At 43.7% G+C, this 19,699-nt stretch overlaps 1 protein-coding gene across 1 annotated transcript; it reads left to right on the top strand.

Moving 5' to 3' along the window:
* The first annotated feature begins 6,239 nt into the window (after positions 1-6,239).
* LOC109279437 (uncharacterized protein KIAA1958-like) lies at positions 6,240-14,162 on the top strand. Its single transcript, XM_019471925.1, has 3 exons — positions 6,240-6,345; positions 11,702-11,874; positions 13,356-14,162. The coding sequence occupies exons 1-3, from the start codon at positions 6,240-6,242 to the stop codon at positions 14,160-14,162; spliced, it is 1,086 nt and encodes a 361-aa protein (XP_019327470.1).
* The last annotated feature ends 5,537 nt before the right edge of the window (positions 14,163-19,699 follow it).

Here is a 19,699-nt window from a genome sequence, read left to right as displayed (position 1 = left end):
ATGTGAATGTGTTTTCTCCCGTTGTGTAAATTCACAAGATTAGCACTGTTTCTCCCAAAACAGCAGTTGAAAAACATATTTTGCTTAAATGTAACCAAATTCCCACCTAACAATGTGAATTCTTCTAAGTGACCAATTCATTCTCAGAGTTAAACCTTTCTCTAAGGCTAACTTCCACTCACTGACCTTAATGACAACTCAACTTTTTTAAGAATAGTTTGTAAAAAAGTAGATTTTGTTAATTTTTTTGTTTTGTTTTATAAGAAAAAGATTCACTGTCTTGCCTAATAATAATAATATTATAATAATTCTATGCATTGTGTGATTCAGTGATGTTGCTGTTGAAATTTTGCATGTTTTCTAGATGTTCTGACGTTTGTACGTTTATGTGGTACTTGTAAAAATGCTAACCATTGCTGCTATAATCACCACTGTTGTAGGTAACTGAAAACTACTACGAAGCTGTGCCAGTTAGCAGGTTTTTTTGTGCGTCATGGTAAAATGCATTCTGCTGTTCATTTCCTGTTTTAAGCCAGTATTTAGTGCTTTCTGTAGACAGAATCAATATGTTGTGGTAGACGGGAGGTGCCAAATTTCTAATATCTTATTCTGCACAGATGATCACTTACCAGCTTGAAGCTTAAAAAAAAAAAAAGTAAAAAGAAAAAAAGAAAATCTTGAACTCTCCATCTTTCTTTAAAGTGTCTTCTCATTAATTTTCATTTGGAAAAAAAAAATCCTTTAATAGAGCCGAAAAGAAGCCATCTTCCCCAGCTACACCTCCTGCAGCGGCAGTCTGCCACCTGTGAATGTGAGGGGTACGAGGCAATGCGTGGCACCCAAATGTTCCTGTTGGTAATGGATCCACTGATTAGCCAAGCCTGTTCAAGTCATGGTGGAGCATGCTGAAATGCTGTTTAATGAAAGCAGTCCTCTGATTACCATAAGAAACTGTTAGCTCTCATAGCAGTTGTGTGCCTGCTCTTGTAAACACGTGTCAGCCTGGACAAACGGTGGATTCCAGTCCCTGTTCTGCCTCCGCTGAAGCCACACATGGCTGCCAAATGAGACTTGGATGAAATTCAAGCCCAAGATTTTTGGTCTCGTTCTTTCCAACTGCTTTCATGGCAGACAAGCCCTGTTTATCAAAATTCTGACACTGCGTTTTCAGTTCCTTTTCCACCCTCTGCTTAGAATCTGGCAGCATAGCACATACGCACACACATACACATTCATTTTGATTTTGGTAAGATTTTAACAGGCTGAAATCATACCATACTCTAATCATACAACAGAAACAGGCAGGAGGGAAATGCGAGACATTCATCCATCTAGTGCATTTCCCAGCCACCAGGCATGGTCAACTGTACCTAGGCTGGTCTTCAAAATAGTATTTTGTATGGAAAAAAGAAGAGATTAACCCTCGGTTTTCTGTCTCTACTGAGAGATGAAAGCCTGTTACACGTCTTGAGAAGACTTTTCAAATCAAAAAACTAAGCTGCCAGAAAAACTGTGTGCTTGAGAAAATAAGAGTGCATTGAATTCATCCTTACAGGTACTGCCCTAAAGCCATCTCTGTTCCCCAGCAAGACAATTTACAGCCCTTGTGATGTAAAATACTTCCAAAAAAGAAGTTTATGCCAAAATTTTCAATGTAGCTGCTCCTTTTTGTGATACTCAGGACATTTACAAAAAGCAATATTAAAGGATGCAGCCTAGAACACACTGAAAATCATCCTATGTAGCAGGCGCAAGCCAGTCCCCTACAAATTTATGAATTTGAAAACCCCAGGTGAGGATCTAAACCTTCCACAAGTGATTAGGATGCTTAGAAGCCTTTTGCAGCACCTCCGTTCCCATCTCTTGGAGGGAACAGGGCTCTCTTTGGAAATGTTTGGCCCTTTTATTGTCCTTTAAAAATTGGTAGCTTCTTCAGGCTCCTCCTACCAGATCAGAAGCCAGCTGAGACTAGTTGCAATGTGTTTCTCCATTGTTCTGCTTGTCTAGTAGCCATTTACACATGAACGCTTGCTTCCACTAGTATAAGTGAAGAGGTTTGACTCCGCAGAACTCCTGCCTATGTGGCTTTAATACTAAACACGCAAGGCAGTGATACACGGTCTTATTTCCTGCTATTTCTTCTATTTATACCTAGATCTGAGTCTCCATGGTCCGACCAATTGCACTAATTGTCTTACCAATTGGTCTTCCTAGCTTATTCCATGTGTTGGCCCAACTTGCAAAAAAAATGCATCAGCTTCCTGCAGCACAGCAGCTGTTTTTTCCCCATCTTCTTCTCTTCTGTTGTGAAGCTAGATATATCTGCACTATCTTCAGCTTAGATTTGAATCAGGAAAGTGATCAATATCCTTTATTTAGCACTTTGCACACTGGAAATGCAGTTATGGTTCTACAGGTGCAGACCTGGCATTAGGATTTAGCCTGCTGCCTGTGGTGCGCCAGAGTCTGTAGTGGCATTTGTTTGCTTTTCACCATGGTTCACTGGTTTCAAGACACAAACTGGCTGACACTAATGGTATGCTGGTTTAGATACCACCTTCCAATCACTGTGATACCTCCAGTGTACATGTTGTCAGTCCTGTAATTGCTCTTGTAATTGCGTTTTTTCTGAAGTGCATTATGTTGCAGGACAAATGCGCCAGAGTCTGTAGTGGCATTTGTTTGCTTTTCACCATGGTTCACTGGTTTCAAGACACAAACTGGCTGACACTAATGGTATGCTGGTTTAGATACCACCTTCCAATCACTGTGATACCTCCAGTGTACATGTTGTCAGTCCTGTAATTGCTCTTGTAATTGCGTTTTTTCTGAAGTGCATTATATTGCAGGACAAACTCTCTTTTCTTTTTTTAAGAAAAAAACTATAGCTTAGGCTGTGCTGCTGAAAGGAGCCAGGAGAGAATTATCCATCCAAACCCCAGTGGAATTTGGGGACTTAGCTTTTTTTAGACCCCTTTGCAAGTCCCAGCTGTAATCAGCTATTTAAGGCAGAGATCTTAGCATGAGCAGTGCTACATATCTTCCACTCAAAATGCAGTTTTCTGTACACAGGGCACCTTCTTACACAGATCTCTTACCCCAGCATTTGGGAGATTATATATACAATGGTTTATTAGGCAGAAGTAATATTTTGATGCATTTTAATTCATTAAGTGCTGCAAATCTAGAATATCTGAGGGGAAGGAAGAGATTACTGGATCATTTTCTGAAAAAGTGAGCAAAATTGTCAACTACAGTCCATTTTCAGAGCTACCTGTTCAACCCCATTGTCCTCAAATTACCTTCTCTCTGGAGCTGCACAGCAACCTGAGAAAAACGAGCAAAAAGGCTTCGCTGCTGTAAATGAGGAAAGATTTCATAACCTACTTTGAGCCCCAGATCCCCAACTGGGTTTCCAGGGCTGGTAATCTTTTTACTCATCAGCTGGATAAGTTTTGACCCATGTGGATGCCATATTGCTATTTCTGCAGTGTATTTTTAAGAAGCAAACTTCATTCAAACCCCTTCAGGGTCAGGACCTTCACAGGTGAAGACCAATATGGTCAACAAAGTTGTCTGTCACTTGTGCCAGTTGAGAACTGGTTTTTTGTTGTGTCTTCCCCCCCCCCCCCCCCACTGCAAGGCACACTGTTCTTTAATTGGGGTGGAGTAAACAAACGTATGTCGTACTGCTGTCTGCCACACTTCAGTCAGATGTCTCCTTGAAAAATGCTCTTTTGGTGTTTGAGTACAAAAGTGCCCTCAGTAAGAAGAAAGTAAAGCCAAGAGGTCTAAAGCCAAAGGGTTTTTTTTTTTTTTTTTTCTTAAATGGTGTCTGAGTTTCATCCCTTGCTCAGTTGTCAGATAATCAGGCTTTTGAAAAGAATGGATTCAGTTGTGTGCTAGTTGGAGTATGACATTCACTTTTACTGATCTGCAAATTCCAGAGATATTCTGATCTTTATTGCACTTCAGCTCCATTTTTATTCCCTTATGATAATCTTTAAGAAGTCTAGTTCTGCTGCGTTAGAGATTGATTTCACTGTCCGTACAATGTTTGCTACTATTGTAGTGTGACTTTTTATTTTCATTTTTGAAAATTTGTACTGGTACAGCCTTAAACTTACAGAATTAAAGACCGTTTAAAAAATAATCAAGATTGTCAGTGATGTCTGTGGTAAGTGCATGCTTTATTCACAGTATTTTGTCTGTAATTAGGTGTAGCAACCAAGTCTCATGTATTTAATAAACTGTTTTCTGCAAAGTTGACTGCTTTCTTTAATCAAATGAGAACAATTTACTTGGCATTTCGAAGCACGTTGTATAAAAAAAGCACAGCTTTCTCTCATGCTTTTCAAGTATGAGTCTCAGCGTAGCTGGGAAGTTCCCATGGACCTGTGATGCATTTCGATTAGCAGAGTGCAAATAGGCTCACCAAGAAATAGTTGTTGTCATACCCTCTTTAACTTCTGGGGTTGTGTTTCAGGAAAACATTTAAACAATTGCTTAAGTCCTTCCCTGCTCAGGAATGTACTTAGAAGCAAGCTCAACTTGAACCATGTGCTCATTTAATCTCACTTCAGTAGGACTGAAAGCCTACGTCCTGAGAGCCTTTTTGGATTAAAGACATTTTCCTGAACCTGATCTGATTACATCAATTCCAAGGCACAGTTTGGCTTGAAATTATTTATTTTGCACTTAGAATTTCAGCTGTAAGGTCTGCTCTCCACATAGTTTTGTTTTAATGTTAATCTAGCATAGAATTACATGTGCATCCAAGGATATGCATCTTTTAAGACAGTTGCTTGTCAGGTCTGAATTTTCTCTGTTCAAGAAGTTTTAAAATTAAAAGACCAGAAAACTAAAGCTAATAGAGCCCCTGTAGTGTGAAAGAGAAACATCCCAAGTGGAAAAATCCCTTGAGAGTGCCAACAAAATTCCACTGAGCTGCTGTTCATGGAATGACAACTGTGTTGGAGAAGGTCAGAGTGACTCAGGTTCTGCCAAAGGAACATGAGAAAAAGGAAAAAGCAAAATCCCTCAGGGAACTGCCATCTAGGGAACAGCAATGTGTTTGTGTTGGTGTTAGGACATCAGTGCAGGACAGTAAGAGCTAAGTGACTCCGGGTGAGGGATGGAGGAACATGATTTCTTTCAAAAATTTCTTTACTGAAAGAGTGGTTAAACATTGGAACAGGCTGCCCAGGGAAGTGGTGGAGTCCCCATCCCTGGAGGTATTTAAAAGACGTGTAGATGAGACACTTAGAGACATGGTTTAGTGGGCAGTGGGGTGTTGGGTCGACGGTTGGACTTGATGATCTTAGAGGTCTTTTCCAACCTTAATGATTCTATGATTCTAATTTTCACCACAGGTATTCTGGGACTGCATTTCCATCACCTAGCAAATTCTGCTAAATAAATCCCCTCTTGATGATCTTAGAGGTCTTTTCCAACCTTAATGATTCTATGATTCTATGATTTTCACCAGGTATTCTGGGACTGCATTTCCATCACCTAGCAAATTCTGCTAAATAAATCCCCTTCTTGCTGCTTGGTGCTAGCGGTGGGACTGTGTGTTGTTGCTCAGCACAACAGCATGTAAAAGACATCGTGTCAAAGGTCCTGCCGTGGTCCCAGTGACATGTGGAAAGAAAAAACAGAGGCCTTCGGATGAAGAGACAGAGAAATGAGGTATGGACAGATGATGGCCAGGGGCTACCAGATGCTTTTGCTGTCTGTTGCAAATGCACAGTAAACCTGTTGGATTAAACTCTATAGCTTGAATTAAGCTGTTTTCATGAAGGTTGAAGTTAATGTGACTTGCTTTGGTCTAAAAGTGAGTATGCAGATGATGGTTAGTGGTTCATGTGGTTAATGCAGGATCAGCTAAGCAAATTGGTAAAGTTTGGTAAATCAGCTGCTTTCGCTTTTCCCTTTGTACACTGATTTAACACAGATTGCCACTTTAAGAACCGCCATGCTTCCACAGCCCGTGGGATGGCTGCATGTCCTCTCCTCCTCCTCTCATACCCAAGGATAACGAGCAGCAGTGTGCACACCTTGTGTGCAGTCTTGCAGGGTTCAGGCCTTCTGGGCAGCTGTGCAAACAGCACTGAGGAATATGGCTTGGGCAATCTGGAGTGCTTCCCCGGGATGATCTCACAAACGTGATGAAGTCTCCTGGTTGCAGCTGAATATATCTGAACATTGTGCTCAAGACATTGCTTAAGAATATCGTGATGGCAACTGGTGCGGAAGTTGCTCGGGGACATTATGGCATGTTGCTTCTTCAGATAGACTTGGAGATGGCAAAGCGGGGTCTGCAACTTGCTGTTGGTTTACCTTGTAATACACACCAGAGACAAAGAGAAATTGGCAGCTATCCCTGGAAAGATTGGCAAGACTTCTTTTTAGAGTAGTCTGATGGCTTACTATGTTACAACCTTCATTATTGATAGCATTGATTAGTTCTCAAAGAGAATAAGTAGAAAGAAAAAAAAAAAAGAAGATGGCTATGTATAAGAAGATACGGCTATTTGTATATGGACACTTTGTTCTAAGGGCCAAATTCCTACAGGTAGCCGGGAGAGAACGCACATGCAAGACTGGCAGCACATGAGACATGCTTATTATTTCTCCTCTGAAAGCTGTGAGGAAACAATACCTGGAAGAACTTGAAGACAAAATCCTGTGTGTAGCATGATTATTCACCTCAGAGCTCCTCATGTACTTGCAAGTACAACATTTTTAGTTATTCTTGTCCCCATGCAAAACGGCAAACAGAACAGGACTGGAGAAAAACCTGCTTCGAATGTATACCCAGGGAAAGACAGGCAGAAGCACTGAGTGTTGAGGAGATAGGATGCTGCTAGCCATGGCGCCGTTAACCCCATAGTACAAGATGATGCCATTCATCTGCATTTGGAGGGAGATTTCTGTGTGTCTGGACCTTGGTGAGGGACACTCAGAAACGTTCTTGGAGGCTCAGGGTGGCCAGACGTTCTCATGTGCGGAAGGTTGCCTGAGGAAACTGTTGAACAGACAAGCATTGCCCATCCTACAAAAGACAGCTAAGCTGTATCCTTTGCAATGCCATCTGCTATGGGGGTGGCCTTTCCACATCATCTGTGTCCTTGAGCTTCCGGGGTCTGGAGCCTTTTCTGGAAGAGGGGTTAGACGTTATAAAACGTGGTCATCAAACTCCTCAGCAGACCAGAAATCGGTCAGGCCATGTCGGTGCTGTATCAGACACGTGGTGCCTGCAAGCCAGCAGGAAGTACAGGAATGTCTCCCTGCTCACATTGTGAGAGCCAGGTGGCCTCTAAACAGCATCTAAAATCCCTGCTCTTTCTGGACAACAGTGCTATCTGCCAGGAGCCTGTGATACGTGTCAGCATCTTCGCAGCATGGGCTAGCACAAAAATGAGTAAAGACTAGTTAAATATGGGTAGAATCTGGAGGTTTTAGGAACATCCAGGTATGGCAGAGATCTTTGCCTTCTCTATTTAGGGTAGATGGGTGGGGATTAGCATGTTTGCTTCCATAGAGGGAGGATGAATACAGCCTCCTGGCTTTTCTGATGTAGTGCCACAGAGACAGTGACTTGCTAATTTGCAGCGTGAACAGCAACAGGCGCTGTGTGAGGAACTGCCTTTGCTTTAGGGGAAGAATGCAGAGACGTAAAGAGAAATCAGATCTGAGACCTCACCAGTTTTGATGGCATCTTACTAGCTTGTCTGGCAACCCTCCTCTTCTTCCCTCACCAAACACACACAGAGTACAACTCCTGGCCTCAGCATGGAGCTGAGCATTAGGTGTCTAGACATTTACCATGTGCCTTTCAACGTAAAAGGTCTGGCATGGAGCACCTACAAACCATCAGATAATAGCACGGTTGTCTGCATAGATGTAGGGTGTGTTCTTGTTTTGGCAAGCAATGACAAATAGAACTGTTTTTTTCCTGCACAATGTATCATCTCAGTGATGGAAGTTTGGCAAGAGGGCTTGTGCCTGCGCAGGTGGCTGTTTTGTGTGATTTTGCAGGGTTTCTGCCGCGAGCGTGGCATCAGGTGAACTGAACACAAAGATGACTTTTTCAAAGGAACCATCACTACTGAGGTGTTCAAGTGCTGCATATTCACATCCTAGCCCACATCCCCTGAAATGTTGTTTGAAAATAAGCCCTCAGGTAACCTCCAGGGAGAGGGAGGCAAAAGGCTTATTAGGGGTGAGGGAGCAGGACTCTGAGATTTAGGTGCAAGATCTCCTCTATGTTTGTTTGTTACTCATGCTGTACCTACAGTGGTACTGAGTCAGGACTTGCTTGCTTTCACAGGCAGCCTGAGAGTTACACACGTAAAAATGCAGTCTTGTGGGATTTGATCCAGAACCTGCAAGTGTTGATGTGAGTATAACCCAGAGCACCGGTGTTTGCAAGGCTCTTCTGGAAATGGGATGTGTGTTCCTGGCCGCTTAATGCTTTTCCAAATCCTGTCTGACAGGTCCCAGTGAGAACTCCTGTCCACGGTTGGTAAGGGTGTAGGTTTTCTTAGTGTCTCTTGGTGGTGTCCCAACACCTCTATCAAGCACTCCCCAAGGTGTTCAGACATTATTTAAAACTCTTACAGCATCACCCGGCTGCTGACAGGTGATGTTGGGCAAAGAGCTTTGTGGTTTGGTATGCAGCTGCTGAAGTCAGCGATGAAGGCAGGATGGGAATACCCTTGTCTTTAAACAGAGCCTGTGCACTGGTGCGCTTTTGAACCGAGATCCCAGCCTTTTCTAGGACTCCTCCACACTGTCTGAGAATGAAAGAGATAAACTGTTTTCTCACAGACAAAAGAAAGCAAATATTCTTTATGCTGATAAAAAAAAGAGAAGCAAGGATGATCTATTTCCTGCAGGAGTGGAAAACTGGGTAATTCTTGTTCCAGCCTTCTGATGATACAACAGCCTTACAGATGGTAGCTGATACATGCCTGCCATCACAACGCCATTATTTTATTTCATTTTTATTTTGTTATGCTAAGACTCCTTTGCTGCAAGTATTAGAGCTGCACGCTGTCGCAGTAGCCATCACTTTCTGATCTGGCTACACTTTCAAGCCTTAGAGCAACTCATGCCAATTTTTGTAGTTTCTGAGTTTATGAGGACAAGGTATCTAGTGGGAAGAGAAGGTAAAAGTAATATAGACTTTAATGGGCATCATTGTTCATAAGGTATGAAACATCCCTGAATGGCCATCTGTGTATCCTGTTCTGGTGCAGCACTTGACTTGCTGTCCCAGTTCAGGACTGAAGTAGCACTAGTAACAAGCTGTCACTGTTAGCACTATAAAGTACCAGAGCTCAGCTCAAACCAGATATCCCAATTTTGAAAATTGGGAATTTAGCGAAATCAAGAACTACGACTTAATTTTCCAGCACTTGATAAACCCTGCCTTGGGAAGCCAGAAGCAATCTAAGTCTCTCTCTTCTGTTGTGGTTCGATAAATTGCCTGAGTGATACTGTGATTCAGGAAATGTCCACCATAATTTTCAAACCGAGGCCTGTCAGAAGTTAATTAATCCGTGTAGGATTAATTGCAGTATATGAACTTCAGTGAGGCTGGTGCTGTTACATCTTCCAGGGCAACTGGCATTGTATGGTTAGGCTCTTGATTTTAGTAGGCTGTTTCCCAAAGTGCTCTTGGTGCTCTCAGAAGTAGTCCTCGGGTGAGCCAGCAGCGTGAGCCGGTGGCAGCTCATGAGATGACGATTTCAGAAGCAGAGTAGCAAGCAGCTTGTGGGGAAATGTGGTGTGGCGTGAATGTTACCACTCCATGGGCTGGGCAAACAAACATCCTGGGAGGTGCGAGGCTTTATGGAGAACTGACCTAAGATTTGCTTATTGGTAGGGGGCAAACAGTGCCTGAACAGTCATTGCGAGAGGGTTGTAGCAAGGCCTGAGGGCAAACCCTTGTCAAGGAGACTGCTGGCAACTGAACAGCTTGTCATTTCCATGAGCATCCTGGCCTTTCTTTAGCAGAGTTGTCCGCCTAATAACTCACTGCGCAGAGCTCGTGAAGCCAGTGACCAGAGGAACTTCCACCCAAGTTCACGCCACCTGAAGTTGTCACAACACCCCCATTCTGCAGCACCATCCCTGGGCTAGCAGGAGAGCAAGGCGGCTGCCGGGCACCACAGGCAGTGGTCATCAGCACAGACAGAGGAGCATCATTTGCAATGAGCAAAGTTTGTAAACACAGCTCAGTTTAGAAAAAATACTTGCAGCCTACCTTTCAGATGGAAAGAAGTCCTATTTCTGTCCACTGGCTAGTTGCAGCGTGCAGAAGGAAGAGAAGGTCCCTTCAGTTTGTGAGACCTCTGCCCCGGGACGGGCTTGCATGGCAATGTGCGTTTTTCAGATGTGCCTTCTGTGTAGCATGCTTATTTCCAGCAATCTTTCTTGGAGTCTTCAGGAGGAGGCCTTGGGCTGTCAGGGGTCTGCAGACCACAGACTGAGGATTCCTGTTTTAGAAGTGTCCAGAGCTCAGAGGATCAGACAACACGCTTACATTGTTAGCCTGTGCATGGTGCATCTATTCAGCTTCCCACCTTATTTTGCTTGCAGTGGGTTCATCAGCTGGGTTTATGCAGCTCCTTTACCTTTTATATACTATATTAACAGCAAAAGCTGCAACGATAGAAACCTCTTTTTGAAATCACCTCTTCCTAGTGTACAGATTTACACCTCTGGGGCTGCAGTGATGGTCAGCTGCGGCTGCAGGATTGAAGGTTAGAAGGAGAAATCCAACATCTCCCTCCTCTTGAGTACCATCTCTTCCCTTTTCCTGCTGCGCTGAGGAATCACTGCCGTGGGGATCACTAGCTCAGTGCATGGACGTTCAGAGCAACCTTTCGCAGCTAACATGCATTGGGCTGCAAAATCCATTAGCTTCAGCCCTGTAAAAAGTAGACTTAAAGTATAGTGGATATAATAAAATTATAGTGGTATCATAAAAATGTATTACGCTTTCATAAAGGATATTAAGTGTCTGAACATCTATAAAAAGGTTCTCCATCAATCCTCTACTTTCAGTTCCTGCCTGTGGGGCTGAGGCTCTCCTTTTATGAAATGCACACTGTGTGTTTTCACTTAACTCAGGGTATTCATCAAGATGCACCTGCCTTTGGTCCACTGAAGCAACAGGGCCTGATTCTGTTGTGCCTAACAGGGAGTAGAAAGTGTGTGTAAGTGGAAAATCCTACTTGGTTAGCGTTGCCTGTCCAGCTTGCACAGGCACCCATGATGGTGTGACACACTGGTGGCACAGAGTCAGGCTGTACAGGAATAGGACAAGTTTTTCCCCTGCTTCTGAGTCAACTAACAAAGGAAAAACCTTTGCCTTTGTCATCCTCCCACTGTTTCTGCAGCAAGGTAGAAGATGCTGTGTTACTCCCTCTCTATTACTGGCCCTGTGTGGCAGTACATTTTTAGCTTTGCAGCAACCATAGGGTGACTTCAGGTTGGTGCCCCTCCTGCCGCGTCTGTGAGTTTTCAGCGCACAAAGTCATAGGAAATCATCAGGGAAGTGCTGTGTCTCATCTTTCCTAAATTCCTCACATTTTGTGAAAAACACCAAGTTGCTCTTAGCCAGAAATGGTGGCAGCATGTCACTAGGACAAGCTATTTTTATCCCCTTTCTTTATTTGTTTTCTAGCGTATTCAACTACGCTCAGCAAGTTTCCCATCTTTAATTTTGATGACGACCTCAAGTACCTGTGTATCAGTGCTGTGAGCCCCAACACCACCAAGGCCACCCTCTATGTTCTCAACGTGTGGAGATACTGGTGCATGACCAAAGGACTCAGAGATTACATGGACATCACTAAGGTCAGAAAACTTAGCAAAATACTGTTCTTTCAGTGGTGAGAGCCAGCCCCCCCGGTCAAATTAAGTTATCATGAAGTTTGAAAAGAGAGGGGATTTCAGCTTTCTTTACGTCCTTGTGGTCTTGGGGACCTTCCAAGTTTCTCTTAATAAATCTGTAACCTTTTCTAATTCACACCCTGTTGCCTTTATGGTTGAGCCAGTAGCTTGGAAACCCAGGGTGATACTAAAGATTTCCGTGTACATAACACTTGCAGACAACCTTGGCCTCACGCTGCCATGTGACAAGATTCCCTGCTGTTACCATAAGGACATACTGTTTGCATGATTTTTGCTCCCAGAGCTAGCCAATGCAATTCAGAGCATTCGAGGACTTTTCTTCAAAAATGAACTCCCAGCAAAGTCAGTGTACACACCAAAAATAAGGACTGTGGCTAAGGGCCAAAGTACAAAAAGCCCCACTCACATTTTTATAACTAAGTTTCTGTTAGGTTGATCTAAGACATTGGCAGGCTAAAGCAGCCTGACTGGCAGCCTGACTGCAATACTGACATCTCATGGCCAAAAGAAGAAGCTGCTGCTGCTTCTCCTTTGTCGTCCTTCTTCTCCTCCTCTTCCTCCTTCTCTTTCTCTTCCTCCTCCTCCTTCTTCGCCTGAAAAGTTTCCATATGTACCACGTTACTGCAAAAGTACAGAGTATTACACCTAAGTGGTAGATCACACATTTGCACACAGTCACACCTCAGTGTGACTGTGGAAGGCAATACGCAATACTGACATCTCATGGCCAAAAGAAGAAGCTGCTGCTGCTTCTCCTCCTTCTTCTCCTCCTCTTCCTCCTTCTCCTTCTCTTCCTCCTCCCTAACTAAGTTTCTGTTAGGTTGATCTAAGACATTGGCAGGCTAAAGCAGCCTGACTGGCAGCCTGACTGCAATACTGACATCTCATGGCCAAAAGAAGAAGCTGCTGCTGCTTCTCCTTTGTCGTCCTTCTTCTCCTCCTCTTCCTCCTTCTCTTTCTCTTCCTCCTCCTCCTTCTTCGCCTGAAAAGTTTCCATATGTACCACGTTACTGCAAAAGTACAGAGTATTACACCTAAGTGGTAGATCACACATTTGCACACAGTCACACCTCAGTGTGACTGAAACCTTATTCACTTCAGAAAAGCCAGGAATGTGGCTCCTTTCTCGGGAATCTGGATTTCTACAGCTGGTGCAAAAGTGGTGCCAGCCAGTGAAACGGATCTGGTCTGCCTGAGCATCCTTACACCATGGGGTTTCATTGCAGCTCGTTTGCTTAGATAAACATGTAGCCTCTTCCCAAGACTCTAAGGCTGCCCAGAAACAAACTTCTGGGGAAGCGTGGAAGCTGCTGCAGGTCTCTTCAGACAGAGCATGGAGAAGCCCTAAACGTGTCTTCCCTACCTGCGACGTATTTCCTTCCCATAAGTACCTTGACACATCTTTCCTCTTCATGTTGTTCCAGATCCCAGCAGTGAAGCTCAATGAACTCCTGGAGGACTTTTACATCACCGTGAAGAAAACAGATGGGTCTGACTTTCTAGCCACGTCCCTCCACGCTATCCAACGAGGCCTGAATCGGATCCTCAAGAATGCTGGTGCTGGTTTCTCCATCACCAGCAGCACCTTCAGCTCTTCCACCAGAAAGCTCAAGGAGAAGCTTAAGGTCCTGAGCAAGGCTGGGATGTCTGGTGCCCGCTCTCGCAACGTTGTCTACTTCTCCCTTTCTGATGAGGAAGAGATGTGGAGGACGGGATGCCTGGGAGATGACAGCCCCATAGCCCTGCTGTCCATGGTGGTGAAATGCAACAGCCAGTACCTGAACATGCGAACCTTACAGGAGCACGCGGACTTAATGTTTGGTGACACTGAATTGCTCAAAGACTCTCAGAACAGGCCGTTTTTTGCCAGAACAGATAGCATGAAGCAAGAAAGCGGGGTGAATGCGAACAGAGCGTGTTACGGCCAGATCTACCACGAGCACTCAAAAGGGCACAAGCTCTGCCCATACTGCCTCCTCTACAAGTACATGTTCATACACCGGCCCCCGACGCAGATGGAGGCCAAGTCTCCCTTCTACCTGACGGCCCGGAAGGAGGTCAGTGGCATGGGGAACATCTGGTACGAGGAGCAGAGGATGGGGCTCCGCTCCCTCGGGGGTGTCGTCCCCAAGCTGGCGAAGACAGTGAAGGTGGAGCACTGTGAAAATTTTACTTTTGTCTCCTTCACTCAGGCTTCCAGGAAGTTTGTCCCTCTTAACTCCTACCAGTAATTCTGTCCTCTGTCTGCTCTTACCAGCCAGCGTCCCAAGAAAGTGCTTTGCCCAATAGCTTTAGTGTGATGTGAAGAGGATGAGCTGCTTTCAAACAAGAGCAAAAAATGGAAAGACAGGACATTAAATTCTTCCTGAGGAGGACTGCACATTGTGTGGTCCCATTTTGGGGATGAATACAGCCTTGTTCTGAAAAGCAGGGGGGCAATGGTCTCCTTCACCACTGCCAGGTCTTCTGAGTGAAGAGGTAGAATAAGAGGCACTTCTCTTGAAGCAGAAGTGCCTATGCTTTCTTTCAGAGCTACTGTACAAAAGTCACTCTCCTGTGAACGATATTTTTTTGATGGTTCACAGTTTTCTCCACTTGTTTGGTGTATTGTAAATATAGATACTTTTCAATACCTGGTCATTTACACTGGATCTGTAGGTACTGCTAGAAACTACTATTGGCTTTACAAATAACAAATAAATAGATGAAATTAATTACAGCATCCCCAAAGAACAGCATTTTCAGTCAGTCATTTATAAATGGTGAGCACCTAACTCAAGAATCAGCAGTTTGGGGCTGTCCACGTTTTGAGACATCTTAAAGGGGTCTTATATCAGAAGTCAAATGCTCAGCATCTTTTGAAAATGAAAGCACTCTAAGGTGTCTCAAGTCTGGTGTCCAAATGATGTCATTTTCAAAAATCAGTGGTCAGTTGTAAAAATAGTTGCCTTAAACTTCTACAGCTATGGCTTGGTCCACTTTCTGTTGAGAGGAAAACTTCATTTCAACTGGAGCTGTGGCAAGCCTGTAAGTCACAAAAAAGAAAACCTGGAAGACCTAAAACAGAGTTGGGGACATGCAATTTGACAATGTGCAATCTGCTTCTATTCTAATGGAAAGATATCTCTGGTTTTCTTCCACCGGGTTGCAGGGCTGTGAGAGGATTGATGAGGTTTACTGAGCCCACTATACAGTCATTAATTTTCTAGTACTGTATAACACGTTGAAATCACAGCTTCAGTCCAATAGGTACATGATTGCAAAGATAAATAATGACATATAGTTGTACTTTTTTTGAAAGACAGCTTCTCCCTCCCCCAAATTGCTTGAATTCTCTTTTTTTTTTAATATTAGTTTGATTTGATCTCTATGTTGTAAAATATTGTATTGCTCCTGTCTTTTAAATGCTTTTGCACAGCATTATTTTAATTTTAAGGAAGTAATTCGCTGGATATTGAAACACAGCTTTAGCAGGGGAAACATCTGCTAGGAAAAGCCGCTACCTACAACCCCCACAGGCTGTGGACTTTGTTTCCCACTGTCAGGGCGTTTTTTTAAGAGTCTGATCCTGGGAAGCCTTGGCAGCCTTTGCTGAAGGAGGCAGAGGATGTTCAGGATTTCCAGACAAGCTCATGTGATGGAAGGAGGAGCTTCTGCCTGAACAGGGTTTCAGGTGTGCATCGTGGGCATTGCTCCCAGAGGAAAAATGCTATTTGTCATCATTTTCTTTTGTTTCATGGATGGTGGTAAAGGGCATTCCCTGTTAAAAAATACCATTCTGAGTCCTGCAGAGCAAATAACCAGTTAAGACTGAGGAAAAGCAGAAGCTGGGCTGGGATAGGGTTTATTTGTCTTTGAAAGGAGAAGAAGCTGTTCTAACACAAACCATTTTGAAACCTGAGTGCACCCAGAAAATCAGACTCTTTGGTAACTAGGGGAACCTGTTCTTCAGAGGTGCTGACCTGCTGGAGCTCCTCCTGCAGTCACTGCCACCAAGCAGTGCCCAGGCTGGGACCTTCTGGTGGCTGTTGCCAGTAAAAGCAGTCATGATGAAGTTTCCTTAGGCACGAATAGGAGGTACAAAAGCCCGGTGGCTGTTCCTCTAATCTCTAGAAGTTTTTAGCTGTTAATTTCTTTGCTCAGTTGATGTGGCTGTATTTGGTGGGTCAGGAATGCTCTGTGGTGGGGTCCAGAGTCCTGGCCCTGTGGCAGCATAGGGTGGAGGGTTTCCTAGAGAAGGCCTGTGTGTACCCCCTGCCCATATGCCCAGGGGAAACCTGGCCTTGCAGGAGAGGTGGGCACTTGCCTGGGTTCAGACCTCTGCAAAAAGAACAACTTGTTCAATATATTAGCAGAGGGAACATATAGAGCAGTAGGACTGGTTGCTTCAAGGCGTGGTGATAGGGACTGCTGTGGATTCTCTCAACAATTGCAAGCTTCTCCCTGTTCCCCCAACAGTGTCAAGGCACTAGGAGCAGTGGCAGTAACTAAGCAGCACTCCTCTGCCCATGCGTGTGTTGTTTGTAAGAGTCAATAAATATCCAAGGAAAGGATTTAGCTCATGTTCAATATCCCAAGCGGAAGGATAGTCCCTTTTCCATGTTCTGCAAAGGACTGAATATTCTATATATGAAAACTGAGTAAATTCCCAGGGTTGGTAGGAATCATACAATTCAGACTGATTTTGAGTTACCCTGTTTGTTGTCCTGTTCTCGTTCTCCTGCAGTGGCATCTGATACCATAGAGGAAATACTCACAGTGCATCAGTAGTACTATGAGGGGTTTTTTTAATAGTGACATAAAGTGAGTGAAAAGGAGAAAAAAAAAAAAGTCGTCTTTGTGAAGAAGAGTTGGTCCTGATTTTGTCTCACAGTATGTCTTACTCCTTTGTCTGATGTCCTTGAGTTTAACAATTTGATGTCTCTTTTCTCACTTACAAGCAGTGTTTGTTCTGAAATAAAAGCAGTATCACCTTTGTAAACTGTGGAACCATTACGAACTGAACTGTTACAGAAATTACTTGGATGTGGGGAAGAACATGTGGTGTTTAACTGTCAATTTTTGTCACAAGGAATATTTGCCTACTAGCCAAACTTCTTCCTTCAGTACTGATGGTCGTTTTTTTTCTGGCAGCTCCTCAAATCCATAATCTTGAAACCTATGTTTTATCTAACAATATTTAACTCATTTGACTTCTTTGGCTCAGCATATAATTTTCTGTATTTCAGCAGTGGTTAATTATCTGGAGGAGGCCATTTTCCTCGTGAAGCAATTCCTATCAAAAGGCAAAAGGACAAGGCCAAAAGAGGTGTGATATGACTTGCCAAAGGCCACAACACGGGTCAGTAGCAGGGTATGGCCAAAGTCTCAACCACGTCCACTCGGGGCACCCCTCATCTGCAAGGCCATTATTGATAAATGCAACTCTGCTGGGAGTCCTGTACGAGCCGGTACTCAAGAATCACCTAGCCAAAAAGAAAATCACGATACGTCAAGAGCGGCACTTCCCCTTTTTGACTATTAGCAAATAATCGAATGCTGCCAAGGACAAAGAAACACCCCCTTTACATCTCTGGCGCGGCCCCATTTCCAGCCACAGCAGGTATCGTCTGTTCTGTGCCCAAACACCCAAATTCCAGGCAGATGGGGTTGATAGCAGCCTTGTGCTTCTGCAGTGCACTGGAGAGCTAGGCCATGAGTTTTCAGTTTCCAGCCATGTCTCACACGCTGGGCTGTGCTCTGTCCTGGTTGAGAAGCTAGCTCTTGCACGCTTCCAGCCAGGCATACGTTATTCGGTGGGTGTTTCTTGCACTCAACAACTTCCTTTAAAGTACCTCTCGTATTGCAGAATCAGAGCACTTAGCAAATCCTGACTTTATTAGTTTTTGTGGGCCATGGAGATTACGCTGGTGTTACCATAAGTCGGCAGATGAAGAACTCTCTAAGACTCAATTTGGGGTTTTAGAAAGCAGGCGTTCTTTATTGCGGCGCCGGGTGCAAGGTGGAATTTCCACAAATCAAGCACACCTATCGCTAGATCACCGTTACATTAACACTCCCAGTTACAATGATTGGTTAGTGATTTGCATATACTTATATGCTTATATACTTATAATATCTGCTGTGTCATTCTCTTCTGTTACTACGCTTGTGCAGGGGAAGGGTCTTCACCTGGGCAAGGGTCTTCTTGACCTGTGGGTGTGTTTTTTAGTATTATAATGAGGGCAGTTCACTTCAGGTTACCTTAAAAGTAAGTTTCGTTGCCCAGTTAGCTAGATATTCATCTACCTTGTCAAGTTGTCAAATAACTCATCCCATATACAATAAAGCCTAAGCGGTCTGGTTACAGTCTAGAGAATTAAGACTAAGGCTAACATGGTCCAGTGAATAACACAGCAACCCCTACATAACGCTAACATAAAGATTAATCAAAATGTTCTTATAGTTGCTTATTCACTATCAAACACAAAATATAGAAAGGTTCAATAAAACCTTATGACAATCTTCAACACTGGCACAGCATTATTCCTTATTCTGGGTTCTAAGGTAGATAGGATTACAGTTCATTCAGAATTGGCTGTTAATTGCAGGGATTTTATTTTGCATTCCCTCCCCACTCACCCCAGACCAAACACACCTACGATGTGAGGTGTACACTCACCCTGGCAGGCTACAGAATTATGCCCAAGATTATCAAAATACTGCCTAGCTGAGTGACTAGCATGATAAGACTTCAGGGCTTATGATTTTGAGGCCTTTGAGGCTTTTCTGCAGTGTGTTGGGTTGGGCAGTCATGATTGCCAGTTGCTTCGGAAGACCTTGGCACAGCTGAGAATGACCACCATTGGCATGGGTGAAAGGGGACACGCATACACCTCTCCTTATCAAGGTGGGGCTGTGCACTTAAGCATGTTATAGCAGACAGGCCTGATGTTTTAGTTTTAACATTCTTTGTCATCAGGATGGATGATTAATACAACCCTCCTACACTCTTGTGTGCTGGTGAGGGAGGCAGACATTCCTGTTAAACAGAACAGAGAGGTAAGTAGAGTCAGAGTGTGTGTTTGTATCTTCACTTTGAAATGTGTCCTCCTGACAGTTGAACTTACAAGGGCATGGAGCCGGCAGAGCATCTGGCATGGTGCATTCAGTCCACTTGGTTTAAGTTGAAATTAGGTGATGTTTCAATTTTGCTCCAAGAAAATGTTTTTCTCAAGCCAATGTAAGAAATACATTTAATTCAATTAAGTAAAGCGTTCCATTCTTTGGCAGACTTTCAGTTACTCAGAACATTGATTTCAGACCTTACCTGCTCAATACTATTTAGTAAGTCACTAAGCTTTCCTGAAAAACAAAACAAAACAAAACAAACCCCACCGCATACCGCAGTCCTGAGCCAGGCTGTGCCGAATTACACCTGTGCATAGGCAGAGTCCAAAGAACCTTGCGTTTGTAACCCACCCATGTTTCTATGGACTCAAAGATGAATGAGAAGGGAAAATAGTAATGTTACCGTAAGTCGGCAGATGAAGAACTCTCTAAGACTCAATTTGGAGTTTTAGAAAGTAGGCATTCTTTATTACGGCGCCGGGTGCAAGGTGGAATTTCCACAAATCAAGCACACCTATGGCTAGATCATTGTTATATTTATACACAAGAATTACAAGGTAATACACTCCCAGTTACAATGATTGGTTAGTGATTTACATATAATATTGGTTGTGTCATTCTCTTCTGTTACGACTCTTGCGCAGGGGAGGGGTCTTCA

Source organism: Aptenodytes forsteri, unplaced genomic scaffold, assembly GCF_000699145.1.
Source record: "Aptenodytes forsteri isolate BGI_AS27 unplaced genomic scaffold, ASM69914v1 Scaffold211, whole genome shotgun sequence".
In the NCBI taxonomy this organism is placed as follows: domain Eukaryota; kingdom Metazoa; phylum Chordata; class Aves; order Sphenisciformes; family Spheniscidae; genus Aptenodytes; species Aptenodytes forsteri.
Note: the sequence above shows the minus strand (reverse complement) of the source record. Positions and strands in the feature narration are given on the sequence as shown.

Bases quoted from the DNA above. Each gene is read 5' to 3' on its own strand.
- LOC109279437 (XM_019471925.1), top strand. From the start codon at position 6,240: ATGGCAACTGGTGCGGAAGTTGCTCGGGGACATTATGGCATGTTGCTT. The intron at 6,346-11,701 runs GTAATACACACC...TTTGTTTTCTAG, and splicing joins ACTTGCTGTTGGTTTACCTT to CGTATTCAACTACGCTCAGC. The intron at 11,875-13,355 runs GTCAGAAAACTT...ATGTTGTTCCAG, and splicing joins ATTACATGGACATCACTAAG to ATCCCAGCAGTGAAGCTCAA.